This window comes from Rhea pennata, chromosome 2 (assembly GCF_028389875.1).
Source record: "Rhea pennata isolate bPtePen1 chromosome 2, bPtePen1.pri, whole genome shotgun sequence".
NCBI lineage: Eukaryota > Metazoa > Chordata > Aves > Rheiformes > Rheidae > Rhea > Rhea pennata.
The window spans coordinates 138332962-138356629 of record NC_084664.1 but is presented as its reverse complement, the minus strand read 5'-3'; the positions used below and the strand labels follow the sequence as shown (position 1 = coordinate 138356629).

At 35.8% G+C, this 23668-nt stretch overlaps 1 protein-coding gene across 1 annotated transcript in view; it reads right to left on the bottom strand.

Annotated features, from left to right (window-relative positions):
• UBR5 (ubiquitin protein ligase E3 component n-recognin 5) overlaps window positions 1–23668 on the bottom strand; it is a 90012-nt gene that overhangs the window by 13487 nt on the left and 52857 nt on the right. Inside the window, exons 21-45 of the mRNA XM_062570451.1 lie at window positions 22787–22997; window positions 20060–20186; window positions 18679–18830; window positions 18178–18273; window positions 17613–17736; window positions 17171–17268; window positions 16148–16296; window positions 15642–15733; window positions 14549–14695; window positions 14334–14452; window positions 14121–14247; window positions 13892–14021; window positions 13526–13686; window positions 12664–12903; window positions 11777–11900; window positions 10903–11014; window positions 9160–9291; window positions 7979–8236; window positions 7339–7607; window positions 5267–5478; window positions 4660–4890; window positions 3169–3242; window positions 2276–2448; window positions 2063–2176; window positions 1284–1504 (exon numbers count right to left, since the gene is read on the bottom strand). Of these exons, the coding sequence (XP_062426435.1) occupies window positions 1284–1504; window positions 2063–2176; window positions 2276–2448; window positions 3169–3242; window positions 4660–4890; window positions 5267–5478; window positions 7339–7607; window positions 7979–8236; window positions 9160–9291; window positions 10903–11014; window positions 11777–11900; window positions 12664–12903; window positions 13526–13686; window positions 13892–14021; window positions 14121–14247; window positions 14334–14452; window positions 14549–14695; window positions 15642–15733; window positions 16148–16296; window positions 17171–17268; window positions 17613–17736; window positions 18178–18273; window positions 18679–18830; window positions 20060–20186; window positions 22787–22997 (3893 nt within the window). The remainder of the gene's footprint in view (window positions 1–1283; window positions 1505–2062; window positions 2177–2275; window positions 2449–3168; window positions 3243–4659; window positions 4891–5266; window positions 5479–7338; window positions 7608–7978; window positions 8237–9159; window positions 9292–10902; window positions 11015–11776; window positions 11901–12663; window positions 12904–13525; window positions 13687–13891; window positions 14022–14120; window positions 14248–14333; window positions 14453–14548; window positions 14696–15641; window positions 15734–16147; window positions 16297–17170; window positions 17269–17612; window positions 17737–18177; window positions 18274–18678; window positions 18831–20059; window positions 20187–22786; window positions 22998–23668) is intronic.

Sequence of the window (23668 nt, the reverse complement as noted above, 5' to 3'; positions counted from 1 at the left end):
CATTTCTAGGGAGTGCTATGAGTACCTTTCATTCAGTGGAAGTTTTCAATTTACAAAGCATAGCCAGTATGTATATATTTTACATATACTTTATCTTATAATGTGCATGAAATGTTTTGTATCAGAGTGTAATGAGGATCTAAAGTCTCAATTATTCACATGCACATAGGCATGTAGTTCTAGGGAAAGCAAATAAGCTTTAATTTCATAGAACTAAACATCTTCTTTCCACAATAACTTGCCATTTGGAGTTATTTTTCCTTCCATTCTTTATTAAATGAATCCTTATCATTATTTTTCCATTTTTCTTAATTAGAGAAGTCGAATGCGGGTTTGCTAACGTCAGTTCAAAGAGAGTATTAGTACAGCATTAGAACTACTCTAGAATTTCTCTTTTTGCAAAATTTATGGATGAACATCAGCAGGCCAGAAATCTTCCTAGCCAGCTACTTCAAGCCTCTTGTCCACAAATTTATTGTACAATGATTATGTTGTTCTGTAATGACATTTATGTCAATGGCATGCCACTTGCATCTGAAAACTAAACTAAAAACAAAAATGTTGATTTCAATTGTTTACACTGTGTATACATATGTAAACTGTAGAGGAATATTATCAGGGAGGGTAGGGAGGAGTAACTTGCTAAAAGTATTTTTTTTTTTTTTTTGTATATGAAAAGCAGATTGTTTTCTGTAGATTAGACTCTCTTCTTTGCTTTTAATAGACTATAAACATTTTCTAAACTGCAGATTACCTGCATCTTTCTTTTAATTTGTATACAAAACCTGTGTGGAATAATAAGAAAAACAAAATTACATGAAACTGCTTAGTTTCAGCCAAACCACAAGTCTTGTTTCCAATGAGTAATTTTTCTAAAAGCATGCAACTTCATTGCTACATGGAATTTACTATTATTCCTTCAATTAAGGCCTTCATTTTAAAAATCTCTAATTCAAAGTGAGAACAGTTCAGTCCCAAAATAAATAGCCAGCATCACAAAACACAGAGGTGGCAAGCTGTCAATTCCTACACTTGACTTAAGTCAAAGTTAGTCTGCAGCATGAAGTTAGGTAGTAAGACACACTGTAGTTTCAAAAACATCTTCTTTCAAGTCTATTCAAATGTTCGTTTTAACACCTACCAAATACTAGTGGCAAACTCAAACTAAATAAAACTAATTACCCTACCCCTCCCCAACACCAAATCCAAAAAACTTTCAAAGTCTCAAATATTCTTCTATCAGTTTGGCAATATTTTATAGCATAATTTTTAACTCCAACTACCTGAAAGATGTGAGAGGTGGCCCTTCGCTTTCTGTCAGTCCAATCTCTGCCAACAAGCTGCTTTTCAGTTGTGCTGCAAGATCGTGTGCTGAAGGCCCTGGCTTTGAACTCTCGGATTCTTCTGTAGGCACGTTTTGTTCCTCCCCTTCCTTCTTTTGCCGATTCTGCATGCTCATAACATTTTTTAAATTGGCTGCATAAGACATTTTAGTTGGAAGAACCTAAACAAAGAAGTAAAATTTAATTGCATTTTAAAATCATACTTTTGCTTTTTTGGGACATATAAAATTTTCAAACAACATAAAAATAAGCACTGTAACTGCTTTGTTAAAACACAATAATCTCAATGTTTCAGAATAGTTTTCCAAAGCAATACTCCTGTTTTGTGCTTGTATTTCATACTCATTCCATTTAATGTTTAGTCTATAGGCAAGTCAATTCTACTGGGCTGAGGATGTAATTATTTGTCATAAAAAGACTCAAGTATAATTGGTACATCACTATTACTGAAGACACTACTGTAGCCTTTAAAATATTCGCTGAAATTAGATATCAGATTAGTCAGTAACCATAGATGTCTCACAAATTCAAAATGGATTTAAAATTAGAACATACTTTCTCATAACATGTACAAGCTTTTGTATTTACTGGGCTCTCAGATTATCATTTGAAGAAAAACACTTAAGGACTTTTGAAGAGAATCACGTAAAGTGTCTTTTTAAAGGATGAAGATACTAGCTTCAGTTAACTGTTCGGAATAACAAAACCTTTAAATCTACCTCAAGGCAGTTTCTATCCACTGTTACTTCCATCAAGCATTTCCCACTGTTGGCAGAAGATGAATATAAACCCTGACTTGGTCGGCCAAATAGGTCTTCTTTGCGAGCATTTGGCTGAAAATTAACAAAAGCATTCTGGGTAAATAATATACTTCAGTTAGAAATGAAAAAGCAAACAGGAATTATCTTCCAGAACACAATCTCTGATGTCACCTGTAACAGATGGGGCTGGTCTGCCAGGGGAATGGCCTCTGCTAGAGGAACCTCAAAAGGATTGGGTGGAATGCAGCCAAGGAACGTCATAGAGTCTGACCGTCGGAAAAATGGATGATTTTGGCCAGTTTCTGCTGGGAGGGAGTCATCATCCTTGTCGTTGAGCGTAGCACCTAAATATCAGAGAAGGTTTTACTTCCGTTTTCACTTACAGTTACAAAAACCGAAAGGATTTAAAAACGTCAAGAATTAAGGAGCTTCTATCTTAGCTATCTGATTGGAACAACAAGAATCTCTGAAAGTTTCTCTCTGAAAATTTAACAGTTCTACACAATGCTCCTGTATTTTTATTAAGTCCTTAAAAGCTGCCACCCTTATTTCTTTTATGGTAACAAAGCCGGTTACAAACTGACAACTATCCCTCATCAGTGCTCCTCCAGTGCTGATTGATGATTACAACTGATACACAGGAATAAAGTGCGAGAGCAAACAAATGAGGGGGAAGAGAGGAGGGAAGCCAGGGACCTTATATTTTGGGGGATGGAGTACAGTACAGAGTGTATTTACTACCAGTTTCAGCAGCAGCTTCATCAGATCAAAAAAATCAGTTTAACTCAGATTCAAATTTTAAATTCCATCATTGTGCAGGACTATTAGCTAGGGCACAACTTACAATTTTGAGACAAAGGAGACAAAGAGAGAGCACCAGAATGAAAACAGACACAGACCAATGTTTGGTGAAGTAAGGAGGGTAAGAAAGTCTTACTAAAAGCCAGCTTTAAAAGCACATTCTTTCACTGGATTAACATAACACATGCAAGTAGCAAAATTTATTCAAAGTCACAGCTAACTCAAAGGAAAAAAGAGAAAATATCAGATCTTGGTATACTAACTTTGATTAGTGTCATCATCATTTTCATGTTCTGAATCTTCATTGTCCAGACCCAGTTCCAAAAGTTCTCTAGTTCTAAAAACAAAACAAAATTTGTAATGTAGCAATCAATAAAAGCAACAGTATAATCAGTAAGGGTTCCTGAGAGCTATAAATGCAAATAAGAACTCACACCGAAATCACTGGCTGTCAAGTAGGTATGTTCCACTAGGACATGGCTTTCAAAGCTGTGCAGTTTGCAAAGCTTCTCATTACATACTTACGCTTACCATTTCCTCTAGTTTTAAGGCAACCTATAGATATCTACTTCCAAGTTTTACCTGAAAAGTTACAGCTTCGGACAGTGATGGGCAGTTTTGTTTAAATATGCCAATATAAACAAACTAGGAACCTCAGATTAGGGAAAGAATCATATAGTGAATACCAGTCTAGAATTCACTGGTGTTGAGTTCAGTTTATCCTAGAAAAAATAGCTGCACTGACCATAGTGTAAGTCAGTGAGAAGTGTACTGAAGAAATTGATGTAATTGTTTAATAGAACAGGTCAAGAACTTTGATCAGTAATTATTTATGGCACTTCAGGCACTGTGAAATACATATGAAAATTAGATATATTCTGAAGTTGTAAGAGGTCTCAAGATATCTTTAGAATAATATTGGAACTAAATCAGTCTAAAATATAGATAGCACATACATATCACAGTCACTAAACTTTGTAGAGAAAAAGAAAAGGTAACTTTGTAGAGAAAAATCTGTGATACTAAAAATTCTGGGCAGGAAGGTGCAAAGATTTGCATTTTATCTAACCATAGACAAGGACTGTTCAGATAAATAATGGTGTAGACTATCAACATACAGACATGGCTGTGATTATTAACTGCTGCTTCAAATTGAAGGACATTAAAAAAACTCTGTGAGCTTAAACAGCTGAGTCTGTTATCTGAAGAAGTTTATAAAACTCAGGAAGCATGGAAATAAACTGAGCAATGCTAATCATTACTCTTTGGTAAGAAATAAAACTTAAAGGGTTATAGTTGAAAGAGTAGATTCTCAACCTAATGACATTTTCAACTACTGATTTCCCTGCTGTGCATTAAATAATCAGTTAAGTCTCAAGTACCCACAACTAAACAGAAAATACAACTCCTGCGTCCTTTACACTAAACTTCAAAATTCTCTCCATCATTCTTAACATGTTTCACAGAATTCTTATTTAGTCATTATCACATTAAATATGAGCAGCAGATTGTATTTTAGAGCTGATAAAATGTCCCAAGTAAATCTTTTAGAGGCACTGTCATGGAATTATACACCAAACTTAAGTTTCAGTGGTAAGAAAACATTTTATAACAGTCACCATTTGAATGAGACACTGCAACTGGCCTAACAGTCTTCAAACGTATGAGTTGCTGCATAACAACCCAAGTACTTGAAACAAAGGGCAAATGCAACTTCTTCAATACAATTTTTTTCTGTGAGTCAGCCTAAATACCTTTTCCGTTCCAGCTGAGGAGTATCCAACGTCGTCTGTTGATTCATTGCTTTAATCCAATAAATAAGGGCTTGAAAAACATATGCTACATGCTTTAGCGAACAGACGTCTAGAACAGGAAGAACATCTGAGTGCTCATCATTGTGAGAACGCATCAAAGACAGCGCATAGTTCAGGAAGTCACCACGTGCTGACATCATTCCCTGACGGGCACTGAGTAAAGTAGCACGTCTAGTGAAAGGAAAGAATTGAATAGAAAGATTAGGCACCAAATCTTTCACATATTAAGTCTGTGTGTTTCAAATATGAAGGTGAAATCTCAAAAACATAAAACGTAGTGTGATAACAAGAATAACAAATATGGTTTTACGCTTTACTGTGTATTAACAGCTCAAGTGCTAATAATATAAACAGTTAACACTCAAGATAAAGCTAGTAGTACTTCAGAGTAAATCAAATAGTAGCAGTAACACAGGAATCCATCTTAAATCAAAACAACTACACTGCTGTATTTAAAAATTAAATTCCCCAAATTTCAGTGGATAAAAGGATTTGATTGTAAAACTAGTAATTCATATCATATTCAACATTTCAATTATTTTCATACCTTCTCCCCTCAAGTGTTCTTAAGCTAGCTTCCTCACGGGCTGTCATCCTCTCCCTTCTCGCAGAGTTCTGAGATGCATGGAGAGGATGATTCGGATGCCCAGGGTCACCAGCAGATGCTAATGCAGAACCATAACGCAGTTGAGCTTCTGTAGAGTCCATGATACTAACCATCCAGTTCCAAGTGGGAATGAGCTTTTCTTCTACATAATTCTGCAGAAAATGAGATGAAAAGAACTTAATTGCAATATAAGTTCCACCCTGATTAAGTTCAGTCTAATTTTTGACATATAAAAGGGCTGTAAAACCACATTCAAGAACAACTTACAAACTAACTTCCTTACAGTTCTGCTGAGAGATGATTTACTGTAGGGGTACGCAGCTCTCATCATTTACATGTTGCCTCTAAGCATTCTCACCACCCTTCTTTTTGGATGTATCTTCTGCTCCTCACCTTATGACCACACATCAACTCCCATGTGTACACATTCGAGGGATTTTGGTCCAATTCCTGACTCTCTGCTGGCTTTAACCCTCATCCTATCCTGTTACAGTGTTCAGCATTTGGGTACTTCACCATCAGTACTAAGAAACTTATTCAAAGACGACGATAAAGTTAAGACCCACACAGAAAACTGTATCTGCATACAAAACTCTCCACCTGTTAGTTTCTTCTTTCCTGTTCCCAATATAGGCTCTGTAGGCTGCTGCTCTTGCCATTTCCTAAATCCACTGATCTGTTTATTTGATCTAACACCAGTCTGGCCTCTCCGTTCATCCACATTCTGGTTTTCCAAACATCCCTCTTCCTTCCGTATCTATTAAATGAAGCATGCTGTCTCAACCCCGTTTCTGTATCCAAGTAAAAAAATTCAGCTCTCAAGCTTTCTTAGGCTAATACAAATACTTCTACCTCAACTGGACAGCTCTCTTCTGTAGACTAAAATAGCAAAGAGTTAACCTTTGCAAAACATCTCTAGTCAGTAGAGAGAATCACCCACTAATAATCTCCCAAACAGAAATTTTTATACTAAATTCAGGCCGCTAATCCACATCTCCAGATTATTTCCCCTCTATACACTAACATTACATTCAAATATTTATATTTTTATATATATATCTTTTACAAACACTCAAGTTCCTTCTGTGTTATCATTCTTTGAATATTGCTTCTTCCTATACATGTCAGACACCAGTCTTCCTTTCCAAATAATTTCCCTAAAGATCTATTTTACACACACTTTCAAAAACCAATAGTCAAGAGTACTATCAAAAACGTGCAAGTAACAGGGAAAGCATGATCTTGTCTTTGAAACAGGAGATGGGGTACACTACCTTTTGGAAATCTTTTATCTTATTTAATTGTTTAGCCCTCACTAACATTCTTCTTTAAGTTCAGCAACTCAGTTCAAAAAACAGAGCAAGAGACAGTTCACTAGTATCTCCAAAGCAGTCAAACTTCAATTGAAGAATTATGAAATATTAACAGTCAGACTCGTTCAAATAAAAAAAATCCTTTTTGAAAGGATCTAGAACGAATGTGAAGAATGTGTATGAAATAGAAAGCATTTGAGGGAACCAGCAACTACAGCTATTTCATCTTACAGCATCTCTCACACTAGGAGAGGCTGGGAGCTGGGATTGTTTAACCTTGAGCAACAAAGACTCAGGGGACGGGGGGGGGCACTTATCAATTCTTTATCTGAAGAGAGGTGGAGGACGATACAGATTCAGGCTCTACTCAGTGGTACCGAGCGAAAGGGAAAGGGGTTATAGGCACAAATTGAAATACAGGAAATTCCTTTTAAACATAAGAAAAGCCCTTTTTTTTATTGTGAGGGTGGTCAAACACTGGAAAAGGTTGCCCGGAAAGGTTGTAGAGTGTACATCCTTGGAGATAATCAGAACTTGACTGGACCTCACCCTAAGCAACCTGCTCTAGCTAACTCTCCTTTGAGGGGGAGTTGGACTAGAGGATCTCCCAAGGTCCCTTCCAGCCTCCAAAATTCTATGACTCTACCTAAACAAACCCAATCATTGAAATTTTATCCACGAAGATTTGTACGCTCTTACCTGCAAGTTTACTGCATCTTGATAAGTCAGCTTCACTGCAGCAGGAATCTGGGAGTACACTAGATGATTGTACTTGGGAATCAGACCCATCAGATCAGATATCTGTCGTATCACAATACTGTATGCCCTTGCTAAGCTGCTTGCAGAAGTTAAATAGCTGCTTGCATTGCTGGCTTCAAGAGCAGCAGCTGCTGCTGCAGCACTTGTACTGATGGTACCACTCCGGCGCAGGTTTGATGGATCAATGTAAATCAAGCCTGCTGAACTTGCTAAACATAAGACAAGGTATGACATTAATAAAATTATTTAGCCTTTGCTACGTATTTTCTGTATTTACCAACATAATTCCTAGGAATAAACTTGTATACAGTACTGACATGACAACTCTGCTAATAAAAAACTATTTGCTCAAGTAAGCACATTTATCATCTCAAGAGCTAGAAGAGATGCTTCATTTTGTTAAACACAAAACCATAATTGGAACAGTCAAAATACACCATCTCTGTCTTCCTAAGACAAGTAGGTAACATTTCATCCTTAAGAAAGAAAAAAAGAAAAAGAAAACCAACACACACACGCGTGCGAGAGGAACAAAGCCAGAGTTAATAAGCATTCATGAATTCATTTTACTCAGACTTGCCTGCTGGGGCTGATGTACTAGAAGGAGCAGTGCTAGTAGTTCGCTGGTTTTGAGTATTACGAACAGCCCACTGCATTGAACGGGGAGCTTGGGCAGCACCATTGGCATGTGAGCTATTTGTGGTTCGTTCCAGAGGTTCATCAAGCATGAAGGTCTCCTGCTCTATGTCATCACTTTGACTGCTGCTGCTATCAGAATCACTGGAATCATTTGACTGAGAATCATCTTCAGAAAAGAATGCTGGAACACTGCTAGCTCCTATAAAAGGAAAATAAGCAATAAACAGCAACTGCCAACTGCTCTGGTGTACACAAATAAATGTATTGTGACATTGTTGTAAGCTTGTTCATGCAAACAAACTACACATGCTAAAAAGATTCAAGTACCATCGCTGCAAGTCTTTATCATCCTTATGACATATGGCTAGTTTTCCGTAATAGTTTCAAGAAAAAGCAGTCAGATTACATTTTAAAATTAAAGTATTTCTTTTTTTTTGAAAAGTCTTCGCTTATAAGTGAGCCTGATTCTGCACTCAGGCAATGACTCCTAAAGATTTGTATTTCCAAACTGGAAGGTACAGCAGCTGCTTTCAGATCTTAAAACTACTAGTTAGGTTTTGTATTAAACTGTATCCAACTTCCAAACTAAAAATGACTGAAAATATTTCATTTCATAAGTGTGCCAAATAATCTCTCACTAACACATGCAAAAACTCCCTAAAAATCAAATAAGTAGATAAGGTCTCATCTTAACTCATCTTTCTTGCTGAAAGTTCTGCATAGTTCTTTCCATTTACAGGTTCAGAAAAAGCAAAGGAAAAACAGAAAATGTGGGGAAAAATGGAGGTGGGACTGGGGAAGCAAGGTGAAGAGAGAAAAAGAAAGGGAAAAGATTACAAGTGAAAGGAATTTGTTAAGATGTCATGCCCAGGTAATTCTCCTTCTGTCCAACCTAGTCATGAAGTAAATCATTCCTCCAGTATATCTTTGGAATGCTGAATACAGTCCAGATCCAAAGGCAAAGGACAGTATCACTTTTTTTTTGTTTGTTTTTTTAGTAGAGTCAGTCCTGCCCTTGTTAAAGCTACATTCAAATCACTAAAAGATTTCTTTTTCCTGTACAACTTAATCCTAATACCTAAATTTAAACAGCTAGATTAAACACAAGATGATGTGGCATACCTGCTTCTGACCCAGCAGTAGCTGCAGTGACAACACTTCTGCGCCCACTAGCATTGTCCTGATTACTGTGGTTACTCTCACTGTCACTTTCTGTTTCAGCTGCAGCCAGCAGATCCAACTCCATATCACTGCCTATAAAAACAGTATCAAAAACATCTCATGTTTAAAAAGAGAAAGATTAGAATGACTGTAGTGTCTCAGATAAGACACTAAATCCACAGCCTCTTGCTACAGCAGAAAGTAACAGATATGCAGGGAAAGGGCATAAAAGCAATGCAAGCATACTTGCAGCATTCCTTCCCCTTTTCTAGCAGTTAGCAATACCTGACCTTCAGACTACATCTTCCTCTTTATGCACTGGATAACCCTTCACAAAAGTTTTCTTCCTTGAACTTGGCTAATCCTGAACTCCTTTATACCTCTAGCATTCACAGCACCCCATGGCAATGATTTTAATAGTTACACATCACACAGAATCACTTTCATTTGTTCTAAACCTGCCACCTAGCAGTGTCTTTAGTTACCTCCAGTTATGCATTGCATGTAATCAATCCCTGTTCAACATCTCTACCTAATTTTATATACAACTTTCATCTTGTTTCATACAGAAACCAGACCTTAGATTACACTTACAAAGGTTAGTTACAGAAAAACATCAAGAACCTCAATGCCATCTCACTCTGTACTACACATGTACATTCAACAGAAACACCGAAAAATAAGACATATTGAAAAATAAGACTTTATGAATTCACAATTAGCCACTCAAGCCAAAAGACTCCTTCACTTTCTTTGTGTACGTATATTAGGACAATTAACATTTAACTATTTCAAATGACTAACCAAGGAATATCTGAAAACTTAAAAAACAGAAAAACCTAATTAAAAAAAATACAGTTTCTATTCAGGCTTAAGTTTTGAGAATTAATGTTTCAAATAATCAGAAAATGAATTAACACTGTACTGAGAATGGGTTGACTGGAAACATGATGCATAGTTAAAAAGAGCAGAAGGTAAAATTTTTTATCATAACTTTGAGCCATTTGATCCCAAAGTGACAAATACCAGGTAAGTCACTGATGGCAAAAACTCTTACACATAACGGATTAATTCTGTCCATCAGAAAGTTCATCTACAATTTAACAGTATATGTATTTTAGTTGTCAGACCAATCAATGGCTCAGATTCCTTTTGAGAACATATTTATACCATAACTACTACTATAACATTAACCATACAAGACCTAGGTTTATTTCCATATCCTTCAAATAATGCATGTCAACAACATTTTAAAATAGCAAATACCAAAGACAAAACAGATATTGTTAACAAAACAGATGTTAACATCTGGTTTTTATTCTTTGGTACCTTAATATTTTCTCCTTGTGCACAGAGGGAAAAAAAAAAAAAAAAAAAAAAAGAGTTTGTGCCTGCCTACTATTATCCATAATTTTACTCATCTCTTTTCTAAGATGTGCAGCCCTATGGCCTTCAGTTCTCTTTGCTTATGCAGGTATCCTAAATCATTACCACTAGTTTACCTCTGAAGATCCCTATTGTTTCTACTGCACAGCTTGTTCATCCTATCAGTAATTTGCATGACTTATATTATACAATAAAACAGTTTTTATCTCATTCTTTAGGCATTTTAATACTGCCATTTTAACACTGCCATCTCTTGCCATGTCTGATTTCCTGATTTTAAGATAAAATCATTAAAGGATCATTACAAAATACACATACCATCTTCATCATGCTCATCGTGCTGTCCTTCTGCTTCAGCATTTTCTTCACCATGTTCTTCTTGTTCATCATGATGATCCTCTTCACCAGCTACCCCCTCAACTACCTCAACCTAGAAACAGCATTATAGGTTTATGATACTGTATCTTCCATATTTCTGTATTTCCAAAAACCCAACATAAGATTTGCTTTAAGAATTATGAAATCGGAAAAAATAAATCTATCTATTGATAGAAAAATCAACTTTTAGCTGCAGTAGTTGTACGTATTCAGAGAGAGCAGCTGAGGTATAGGATTTTATGTAATTTCATTTTACAATCCATAGCATTACGAAAAAATCCAGGGTCACAAATACCAGAAAATCTATGACATTAGACTTTAATGCTAAGGTTGACTAAAAACTTAAGATCAGTTTCTAGATATTGAAGAATCATCCTTCTGGTAAAAGACCCTCTTGTTCTCTAGTGGAACCCACATAATAGCAAACATATGCTGAAAAATTGTTAAAAAGTGTTTTAACAGGAATATAATGTAAGATTATATGCAAAACAGATGAGATGTGTTTATCAGTATTCTAAATCAAATTCCAATTCTGTCAAACTTAAGGCATTTAGTAATACTGAAATGATTAAATATTGTTAAATACTGTCCCAAACTACAGAAAGATAAAACTACGTTGATTATACAACAGAACGCGTACGGCACAGTCAGACTTTATGAAGTACTACAGTGCTATAGGGAATAGTCTCAACATCTTTGGTGAACTGAAGTCCTTGATGCATGACCTGCTGCTTCAGATGTGAAAGCACGTGCTAATGCGCTGTAATGTGCTGTGGCATTACATGCCATACTGAGAAAAATTAAGAAAGCTGACCTCTTCCACATCTGCTGAAACTATATCGTCTTGTTCTTCATCCCTGCCACGAACCGGCTGTGACTGGCTGATACGTCTTTGCTGAGGATTCCTTATGATGTAGGATGACTGAGACTGACTGGAACTTAAAAAAAAAAAAAAAAAAAAAAAAAAACCACACACACTTGTTATAAAGAGAAAAGCATGTTCAGGAAGCAAGTGTTCAAATTCCTTTTCCAAAGAAAATCTAAACACATGCTGAAAGGGTTAGAAGAACTAAAAGATTCTGCCAGGTTTATCAAGAAATTAGGATCAACTTCTTCCTAGATGGGAGAGTGGGAAGGGGTAATAATCCAGTGACAGCAAAGCTAAGTTGAAATGATCACACAGCAGAACTAGACTACCTAAAATCTGAAATTTTCTCAAAGCCTGTAAAGATACTCCACGCTTCCTGTGTAAGCATTTCCAGAGAGCAGATCACTTATATTACTGCTGGCAAAAACGTTCACTGTATACTTCTGAGAAATAGCCCCAAAAGAGAAAGGCAAGAGGAAATGGACATAAATTAGAACCTCTCATTAGATAAATGAAAAAAAAAAATTTTTCCAAGATTTTTTTTCTTGAGGGTGGCCAAATATCAGAAAGTCACCCCAAAGCCTTGTGGAATTTTCAGGCCTGGAGAGATTCAGAACTCAAACAAACAAGGTCATGAGCAACCAGATGCAATTGAGGAGTGGGACTGGATCTGATGACCTCTGAAGGTCCAGATCAATCTTAATTATTCCATAATTCTGTCAGTAGGAAAGCATTTCCAGAATGGTTGGCAGATAAATAAAAAGCTAACAGAAAAAAACAAAACCTCCAACTTTAACAAGGCTCAGTAGAACAGAACATATAGTGAAATTTACCTGCTAGACTGGTCAGATGACGGCCTAGGTGGTAGAGGCTCTACTGAAAACAGTTCTTCACTTCCCTGCATGGCATCTATACTAGTGCTAGCAAGAGTAAAGGGTGCTGTAGGACGTGCAATTCCCATCCTGACTGGAATAATTAGAGATTCTGCTACATTGCACAACTCTTCGACAGCATAGGGCAATAATGCCTGGAACACACGCTTACATTTTCCAATTGGCTGTGGAATAAAATTGCTGGAAGGAAGGGCAGGGAAAGAAGGAAAAAGAAAGGTCAAATATATCTTCTCTTCCAAAAAAAAAAAAAAAAAAAAAAAAAAAAAAAAAAAAAAAAAAAGAAAAAAGAAAAAAAAGAAAGGAAAAAACAACACACTTTGATATAACTAAAGTTTCTCCAAAATTCTTCATTAATACATACATATAATAAATAATATATACATGTATGCATGCATGCGTCTATGTGGGGGTTTGTAGTTGTGCAGTCTGCACAGTTATTTAAAAAGTCAGTTAAAAACATGAATTGTTCAATAATTTAAGACTAAAACTGTCTATCTAAATCTATCATTGACAAAAAAACCCTAAAATTTTGATAAATATGTAAAAAGCCCTACTTCCCGCAAACCTTGTAATTTTTAAACAGAAAAGTTCATTATGCTACTTTAAAAGAAGGTAAGCTTAACAAACACTATTTAAAAAGTTGCATGTGATATTAGCAGCTACTGTCCAATCTTAAGCTATATGCTTTTCACACAATGCTGCCCACAGCATTCAAATGGTTCTGCCTATTACAGATTAGCATCAACTCATTTATAGAAAGAACTAAAAGCAAAACAAAACACCCCCCAAAGCACACACTTACTTTTTCTTTTTTGAGGAAGCCATTTCCACACTAAGAATGACAAACACTCTTGCCACAGAACGCAGGAATCTCATTGTAACAGCAATAGCTTCTTCTCGACGTCCTGGTGTGTATTTGTTTTGCAACTCCTTTACCAAAGTACCCAGCAAAGTATCTAAAAGCTATTGAAAGAGGTGATTACAACACAATAAGGGTATGTAATTTATAAGCTTGAAACAAGCAAGAGTCAAAGGCAGATCATTGCCTTAACAGTATAATAATAATAAAAAAGTTAATTTGAAATTGGTCTCTTAAATGTACCACCCAATATACATTTTAACGTCACATTATTCAGAAACGTATTTAAACATGACTAAGAGTGCTTACCAAAATATCTGCTGTACACTTGACAATAAGGCAGTGTGTGAAACAGTCCAAGCGAATAGTTCCACTTTGCTGATTAAGGTAAACTTGTTCTTCAGGCAAAAGATGACCTATCCTACTGCTTGCACTAAGACTTGGAAAAAACAAAAAGAAAAGGATAACGTTTATTTAAGTGAGTAGGTCTCAAATGTCAGATCAAACTTTACATTAACAAGTATTTGTAAATACACACGGGTCTTTATTTTCCTGGGAGCCAAACATGATCATAGACTTCAGTGCATTCCAGTCTTGCAAAACACGTTCCAAAGCAAGCTGGGCAAATCGAGGAGGTTCTAAATCATGATCAGGCATATCAGAATCTAAAGAAACAAATAAAAAACAAAAAATGAGAAAGAGATACAGAAACACAGAATTTGCCCATTTGTACCAGTGAAACAGCTCCTACCTTCAGGATTTGCAGTTTTACGATTACGATCTTCCCTAATTCTAGGTGGTCTGTACTGGCAGTGTTCCACTGTTTGCCTGGCAACTGTCTGTACTAAAAACAGCAGAAGATGTTCTCCCCTATAATACAGAAATTGATTAATGGTGACATAATATACCATGTATTTTAAAATCATAAACATCATGTTGCCTTAGTCATTGAAAAGATTAATTTACCTGCTATTTGGCATAGTAACAAGATTTGTTGTGGTAAGCAGTCGATAAAGTAGATCAAGGCGAGCAGATTTTTGTCCTGCAATTAGTGTTTTACACTTGCACTTTTCCCAGCAATCACAGTAGGCTGTCGGGGATGTTCGTTTGAGCCTACAATATACATAAAAAGTAAGTTGCAACACTGTTCAAGTACAAACCAAGTATGTTATAAACAGGCTGAAGGTGTTTGTGTAAAATTAAGATTTCTACTAGAGTTTTTAAAGGCACCAAAACCTAGCTTAAAACAGACATTTTAAGTGGCTACACTTGGCATTTTCTACTCTATTTCTACAACTGATTTTATGAAGGTAGTTTCACTGTAGAGCTTTTCATAGTGTCTTAATAAATCTCAAAAGACTGTTGGTTTCTCCCCAAAATAGCCTCCAGACAAGAAAGTTAAATTGAAAATTTTTTCCTCATGCAATAAAATCTCAGTAATTCTTATGATGCCAGGAACATATTTATAATTTAATTTGTTAGCTTATTACAGCTAGGATACTATTGCAGCATCAGTTATACCCCGTAACAGGTACAAAACATCTGCAGTTTCAAAGCTTTGGCCACGTTGGGCAGAAACATCTTAACTGTACATTTGGTTGTTAGTTCACTTCTCCATCTATTATAGTTGATCTTGGAGGTGAATATGCTACACTTCTTTCTGAAACTTTACAAAAATGACCTGTCATCAGGGTTCATCGGCATCAAACTTTTAGAGGTATCCAAAATGAAATCATGGTATTATTTAACTATATATTTTTCAAAATAGTGTTTATTCATTAAACACTGAGGGTATTACAGACCACCTTATTCATATACTCTAACTCTCCAAAGAAAGAAGTACAAGATTGCTTCATATTACTCTCACCTTCAATCCTGACCTACAAAATAAATCTCACAGATCAGAAGGAAATGAAATTGACATATCTGAAATATTTTATTAATCTTTCGTTCTCTACTATCTGAAGAATTTAATGAAAAGAAAGTTATTAGCCATCAGTAAACAAATGAAACACCAAAGGATTAATTTTTTTTTTAAGAAACAGAACAAGATACTTACTTGCAGTCATGTCCTTTGTGGCAAACCCTTGCACATTCCGTGCAGCAACAAAGAGATTCCAGTAAGCCACATGTTCGGCACTCAAATATATCCTTAAATGAAAAAAGCAGTTTTACCAAAGATACCACAGTTTTCTCCCTGCAGCATATGCTATCTCACAACATTTAGAGTTACAATAAAATTTCACCTGTTCAAACTGATGGATTCACTTCGAAATAAATCAAATTTAGAGGGTGAAATTTTGTTGTTAGTTAAGTCTTTAAAAATACAGAATATTCCTCTCCATCAAAATTTTTGTCAAAGCTAGCAAGACAGAAACCCCCCAGCTATTAGTAGTAACATTTTGATATCATAGTCAGCTTCAAGAGTTAAAAGCAATTGAGGAAAGTAGTAACTATCCCAGACTATTAAAAGTTACAATCATTAAGATATTACAACTTTAATCATTTAAAAACTAGATTAGTAGACTAATATTTTACACAGGGGAAAAAAACTACACCCCTTACTTGATTAATATGTTCTGCACCAGTCCACGTAAAACTGCATGTATCATTACAACACAAAACATACAAAGGAGAATCATCTGGATTTGTACCAGAAGGACAAACCATTCCCATAAACACATCATCTTCTTTTTCACTTGAAGTTGCTTCAGCTAAAAGAGGAACAGAACACTAGTGTTTATTTAAAAAAAAAAAAAAAAAAAAAAAAAAAAAAAAAGGAAAGGGGGAAGGATCCCACACAGAGCCCACCCTTGACTGAAGTTTCTCATTATTCAAACTTATAGTTCTGTATGGGGTTTTATAAAGTGTTCTTCATATTCTTTTAATGAAAGTTTTCTGCTTGCCACATTACCGTTATTTCTTATGGAAGCAGCTTCAAATTCATGACTGTGAAGTACAATCAGCAGCTCTTCCTTAGCTATAAAATCACTGTTATTCTAATCAGTTCAAGGGATCACCATTTGGAAAGACTAAAAATAATTTACAGGCAATATTCTTATAAAGAATACATACAGTCCTACAGATCTTGTCATACCACCATTCTAATTTGGTCAAGTTTCTCCTCAAGTTCAACTTCACATATTTCCCTTATGCAATAAAATTTCAATAGTCATAAAATAGGTGTTCACAAAAAAGTCTTTACAGGAACAGGATCTAGCTCTGCAGATTGTTTTGTCAGGTCCTATTTTTTAATTCAAAGAAAGAACTTTCAAGATAATCCACTGATGTTTGTAAAGCAATGGAATGCTTAGAAGATTATGAAGTACACAAAAGCAATAATAATTACAGAACTCCATCTTTATATATATACGCGCTACACAACAGAAAGATACTGGATAATAGTAGGAGTTCCAGAACATGCAGCAGTAGACCCTGTTCTGGAAGAAGTGTTTACCACCATCAACAATTGCTCAGGCACACATAATTCCACATATAAGAAGTATAATTAATAATATTATTTATATATATTCTAATGTCAAACTTTAGAAGGAAATAATACACTAATAAATATTGAAATTTATTTACCTTTAGCAATTTTCTGCGCAGTTTCTAGAATTGTAATTGCAGCAGGATATGCCCTGCCACTAACTGCTGACATAAACGGCGTCATGCCTCTTGCATCCCTAGGAGGTAAAAGGAAAAAAAAAAAGAAAAAAAAAAAACAGAACACTGATTTTTGTTACAATAGGAAAAGTAGGAAACAAATACATCAGAACATTGCTGCGACACTGTCAGCCTTGTGCAAAGAGAAAAAACAGAGTGAATAAGCACTCTTTATTTCTGTGAAATACACCTACTTTAAAGGATGGCAGGACACAAACATAACCAGTAGTCAACATTTAAAATTCTCCACTATAAATAATATGCCTTTAAGTAACTTTTTTTTTTAAAAAAAGGTTTTTATGAGATAAATTTCAGGTGATAAAACATTATAAAGGACAGGGAGAATTCATTTGAAAACCCTTACTTGGCTGACAGCAATTCTCGAAGGTAGGGTTGTAAAACAACACTATCACATAGTAATTTCAGTATGAAATGAGCATTTGCCTTCCGATCCTTTGATTCCACTACAGATGGTTCAGTAGAAGGACCTGTAGTAAGAAAAAAAAATATATATATAAACAGTTTTCTCCAAAATGAGCATTTATTAAAAGCAAATAATTTTGCTTTTAATAAACTGAAGGGAGTGATTAATTGGTATCTTGACTTTTCATGGCTTTGCTAGTTTCAGCATCACTTCACTCAAGTATTTTAAGTTTCAGTTCCAAATTTCATTCTGAAATACAGGGATTAAGCCCAATTTCATAATGATTGTTCTATTTTCACATATATGTCATAGGTAAAAATAGGTTTTAAGAAAAATACAGCATACAGCTTTATGCACTTTCTGTACACTTGTAAAATTCTGTTTCAGTCCAATCTCTTCATTTGGAAAGAAGTGTTTGCATACGCAAAAAGTCCATATAAGCAAAGATAACTTTTGAGATCACTTTTCCTTCTGAAGCATAATCATGCAAGCAGTGTGTTCTCACCTGGTATAGTGGAGGTGCTAGGTCCTTGGCTGGTGCCAGTCGCTGCTGTGGTAAGAGATCCCACAGCGGGGGCCAGGATAAAATCAATGTCACCATCTTTCAGTAAACAGAACAGCAGGATGTACATCAATACATAAAAACATCCCTAACAACATGCTCTTTCTGCAGTGTCTAACACCCTGCATGTTTTCTGCAAATATTTAATTGGTACCCTTTCCTACAAACTACCTCATTCCTAGACTAACATCAGTGTAACCAGGATTACAAAACATACTTTGCAGAAGACTGGCAACAGCATTAGAAAGGTAAAAGCGCTTCTAAATCCAGAAAGTGAGTCTTCAGTCAACTCTTAAGCAAGTCTCACTGGCTCAGTAACATTAAATATTTTAGTCTCATGCTGAAATCTTAACAATTTACCTTAAAAAATCATTGGTACCTTTGTTAAGTACTGTGATACTTTAAGTAATTTTACAGTCTAGTTTGATACAATAGCAGACTTACCTGGATCCATGGCAGGAGGATCTGGAACCCAGCTGGGAGGAGCTATTGGAGGAGAAACTGGATCCTGGTGATCACTTGATGAAGCACTAGCTTCATGTCTACCCAATCCAGCAGCTCTCAAGGATCTTCTCATCATTTCTCTTAATCTCAAACTGATTAACAAAAATGAGGCAGAAATACTATTTAATTTTCATTTATAATTAGACAGAATACTAAAGCAAAGTTACACACTGAAAAAGGAAACCAAATTTATTTCCCACTCTCTTCAGCATAGAGAAGAACAAGCAAGGAGGTATTTTTCATTCCATTTTGTCACAACAGAATACACTAGCCTTTGAAGAACAGTCAGCTAACAGTGAATCAAGGCATATTTGAGCCCAGTACACATCTACTATTCCTCCTCCTCAGTCTTTCCCTAGTCACTCCAGCATACCCTTTGGCAAGAAGTAGCAGCTGATGGGCATTACCAAAACTATATACCTCAAACTTGTTGCCAGGGGAGTTAAACTCACACAAAGGGATTTGTTGTTGTTGTTTAAATTTAACTTCAAAAAGAGAATTTTATGAAGAAATAGAAAGGGACCTGAAAAATTTAGCATTGAAATGACTAATTTGTTTAAAGGTATGCAACATGAAAGAACTGCTTTATTGAGGATGGTCATAAAACAATGCTAAGAAATTCTTTATCATCATACTGGAGGGAAAGGTGGTAAGACTAACATAGAAGCAGAAGAGCTCCATGTGATACCAGCAAAGAGGTATAAACTCAAAGGTGTGTTCTGGGGTTTTGGTTGTTTAAGTGCACTTGCTCGTAAATAACAGTCAGGCCTCCTAGAGGACATAGCAGGGAAACCTCAACCCTTATCTCCTGTATCAAAAAGATCATTGGGATGAAAACTGTAGCTTAGAAAGGACAAAGATATTTCACATGAATTGCTTCAACTACAGAGCTAAGTTCAAGAATTAAACAATATTCTCATTCAGAGAGCACTGAACTGACAAGAACTCAGTACAGATGCCTTTAAGTTCTGTTGACATGAAAACCACCCAAGTTCAACAGCAGAACTTACCATCAAATTTCCTCCCCCCCACCCACTCCTCACCCTTACAGAGAAGTATTTCCGCTTTCGCCTGAGGAAGGAACCTCATCCACCCTAGAAAACCAAAGTAATTCAGAAACATCCCATTGTCGGTGGCCATGCCAGAAGAGGCTCAAAACACGCCCCCACCCACCGCTGAGGCCTCTGTCTGGTACTTGAAGATATGAAATCTGATTTTGAACTGGCAATAGAACCTATTCTTAAACTGACTGAAGGAAAGAATTAAGAGAATTTGGTAAATAATACTGAAACGAGCAGACAGAAAAAGTTAGTCAGTTTACCTTCTGCTGCTTGATGACCCTGCCCGATTTCCCGGACCATTACTTGACACAACTGAGATTGCATTTGCAATAGCTTCAACAGCTGACAGCCTCTCAGCAAATGTATTCCTTTCAGAGCGCTCTGCTTCTGAAAAATTAAGAAAAACTTTGATGCCAAAGTTTCATTTAGGAATAATTCATCACATCTGGACTCATAAATAGTCCTCAAAATAGAAACCCTTGAGAATGACCCCTCAAACTATGCATACATACATATATGTATGCATGTATATATAAAACAGTTCTTTTCAGAGATATTTCACCTATCATTTATGTAAACTAACTGAATTTTATCTATTCTGTTTATGATAAAGCTAGCATTCATTTTTGAAAATCCATCAACAGCAAATGCCCTGAGTTTAAGTGTAATTAGCTGTTTTGCTGCCTTATGAAATCTGCCCTAAGTCTTCAGAAAAAACTCAGTTTTATAGACATTCAGTAAAGATACTAAAATTTAATATCGGAATTCTAACAATTTAAGTTGCTTTAGACATGTCTTTTGAATCTGTCTTCTCAAAGATCCTTTCTACTGCCTACACTGAGCAAGTATCAAAAACCACAGAACAACAAAGCAACCCTTCTCTAGCTTTGCATGTTTGGGCCCAATTTTTCTGCAATTTCTTTATCCAACTCCAGGTGAGCTATGATGAAACTAGGAACAGGATCTCAAAGCAAAAAAAGATTTATCCATATCCTCAATATTCCCCTTCTGGCATTTGAGGAGGAAGTCACATGAAGAATGAAGGATCTCAGGCAGGCACTAGGTGAGAAGGGGTAGTAGGGTTTATAATTTTTAAGGAACATCATATCTAGAGTCTTGAATTGAACCTATTAATCCTAAAATTGATCTTCTTTGCAGTTTAACTTACAGACAGTAATATTAGTCACCACTGCCCTCCAGATGATGCATAGAAAATAAGTTTATCCTCCTATCAATTGCTAGCAGTTTCAGTGGAAGGTGAACGTGCTTGGAATCTAAGGATATGAATCCCCTTTTAAAAACAGCTTTTGTGAGGGGAAAGAGAGAGGCAGAGGGGTGTTAAGAGTCTATCAGGTTCACATTTTTCAATTTTTTCTGTTTTTTTGATTTTGAAAAGATAAATTACATCCAAATGAAGCTACTCAAAGAATGTCAAGGTTGCAAAGACAAGCACTCAAATTAGAAAAAGTCAGATTAAGTTTGCCCATGCATCCTTATGTCAGCTTCCTCATGCGCTTATAGTAAAACATAATTTTCAATTACATGGTTGGTTGGATTTTGTTTGTTGGGGTTTGTTTTTTGTTTTTTTTCTTCAACAAGACCCCTGCCTCAATCAGTGCACAGGATGGACGACACGCTAAAGATGAAGGGTTGTATGATGAGCAAGCCGTTTGTGCCTCATTTGCTACAACAGTTGTAAGGTGCATAGCAATGCTGCAAGAGCCTGGAAGGGAGAGGGGGAAAACACTGTCTTGTGTTTAATGCTACTAAACATCACTTGGGAGAACTGAATTCTATTTCTGTCACATCTAACAGCACACAACTTTGTGAAACAAGCTTTTACAGATGATCATGAGACATTTTACTCATTTTTGGACACTAAACAAGTACCTGACTCACAGAAATGGTTGACATTCACAGAACAACTAAAGTTACTATTAACTCAGCTCCGGAATAAAGTGTTTCAAAAAACATCCACTCAAAACAGAGATTAGACACTAGACTTCTCAAACAGAACTAGACTTCTCAAACAGAACTCTCAAAATAAGCTAATACTTTTGAATACATAAAAACTTCAAACTACAATACCCTCAAGAGATGAGCAAGTTGTAGCATTATCCTCATTTTATAAATAGGGATGAGGAACAGTTAGATCTACAAATGACTAAAATTCAACGACAGCATCATACAAAATCCAACAAGGAAGTTTATTCATTATTCATTGCAGGGTGTGTATGGTGTGCAGTAAGTAAGGAATGGGGCCACACACTGAATGATGAGGATAAAAAGAAATATTGAATAGCTACCCATTCGGTGAGCACCGTCCATCTTGTGCACTGAATGAGGTAGTCCTGTGAAAAAAATAGTATGACGGTGTAATTAAAGACCATATCACAACGCATACCCATGTATAGTACATGGGTAAACTTAATTCTGGTATTTCCTAATTTTTGAGTGCCTGACTTAGCAACCTTGATGTTCTGTTAACATACTTTTCACATAATAGTATTTAACAGACATTTTAAATGGTGTCTCTGCCTGGCTTAACTAGTTATTCGTTCACATTTCTCAATATATATTGCAAGTAAACATCTCTTAATGGAAGCATTAACTAGAACCCTTGAAAAATATTAAATATTCTGTTAAAAACTATTATTGACATAAAGAGGGGAAAAATACTTGCTTTCATCTAGAATTAACATGTGGATGTGAAAAGTTTGTCTCTTGCAATCAATAAAGATAGCCTAGTATTGATAAGTATCAAATTCCTATAAACTCTTGTGACAGTTTAAAAAAGAAAAAAAAAAGGAAAGGAAAAAAAAAGAAAGAAAAAAGTTGTCCCAGCACCTTTGAAAGGTTAGGACACATTTTAGGTGCTAAATATTAAGATACTCATATCTGAAGAATGCAGTCTGTATTTACAAAGTTCTTGAAAATGCATTAAAAAATTATTTTCAAGTTATTTTCATGACATTGTTTGAGCTCACCCTCTTCCTCTTTTGTTTCTTTGTTGCTAGTTGGAAAGCATACAGACACACAAGCATGCAGAATATTGCGGTTTCCATCACATCTGTGGCCAAGGAACGTCTGCAGCACTTGTGGATTCTGATCCAAGACAACTGCTTGCTCAAGATTCATCAGGTACTGTCTGCAAGCCTCATAGTCACATCGGAGAATATGCTGCATTAAAGTTTGTTTCTGTGCTCAAAAGAATAAAGTGATTTAACAAATGAAAACACAGATTGCAGATATACAAGTATCTTAAGTACTTTGAAAAAGGAATAGACTGGTCTAAATCTAGGACATTCTCTGGCAGTCAGTGCAGGATCTATGGAGAACAGTCATCATAATCTCAAATTATCTCACCATTAAAAAATGGAAAATAGCATTCAGACCCTAACAAATCAAGGAAAGGACATGCTTAAATAGCAGAAGCTATCAGGCTCACAAAAGCATGCCTTTCGCCTCACAGTTTGGTTCTTAAGACAGATTTCTGATTTCACGGCTACATATAAAATGGGAAGAATAGTACAATTGAAAAACTAAGATGTCAACATTAGCTTTGTTTACATATTTATTCTAAATAAATGATATGCATGCTGGGAAGCGAAGGAATAATAGCTCCCACACCCTCCTCGGGTCTGTGAGGCTCACCCCATATAACAAGCTTTCCCACAACAGTTAAATAGTCCACTGTGAAATAAATCTCAGTCTAACAGATACACAATACCTCCTGGTATCAGTGTAGCACAGAGCAGATGTAACTTATCTGCACAAAATCACTGACTGATTTATACAAGCACGATACATGAATTCACAGCACAACTGCCCATACAGCACCACAGATGACTACAGAACTTCATAGCCAA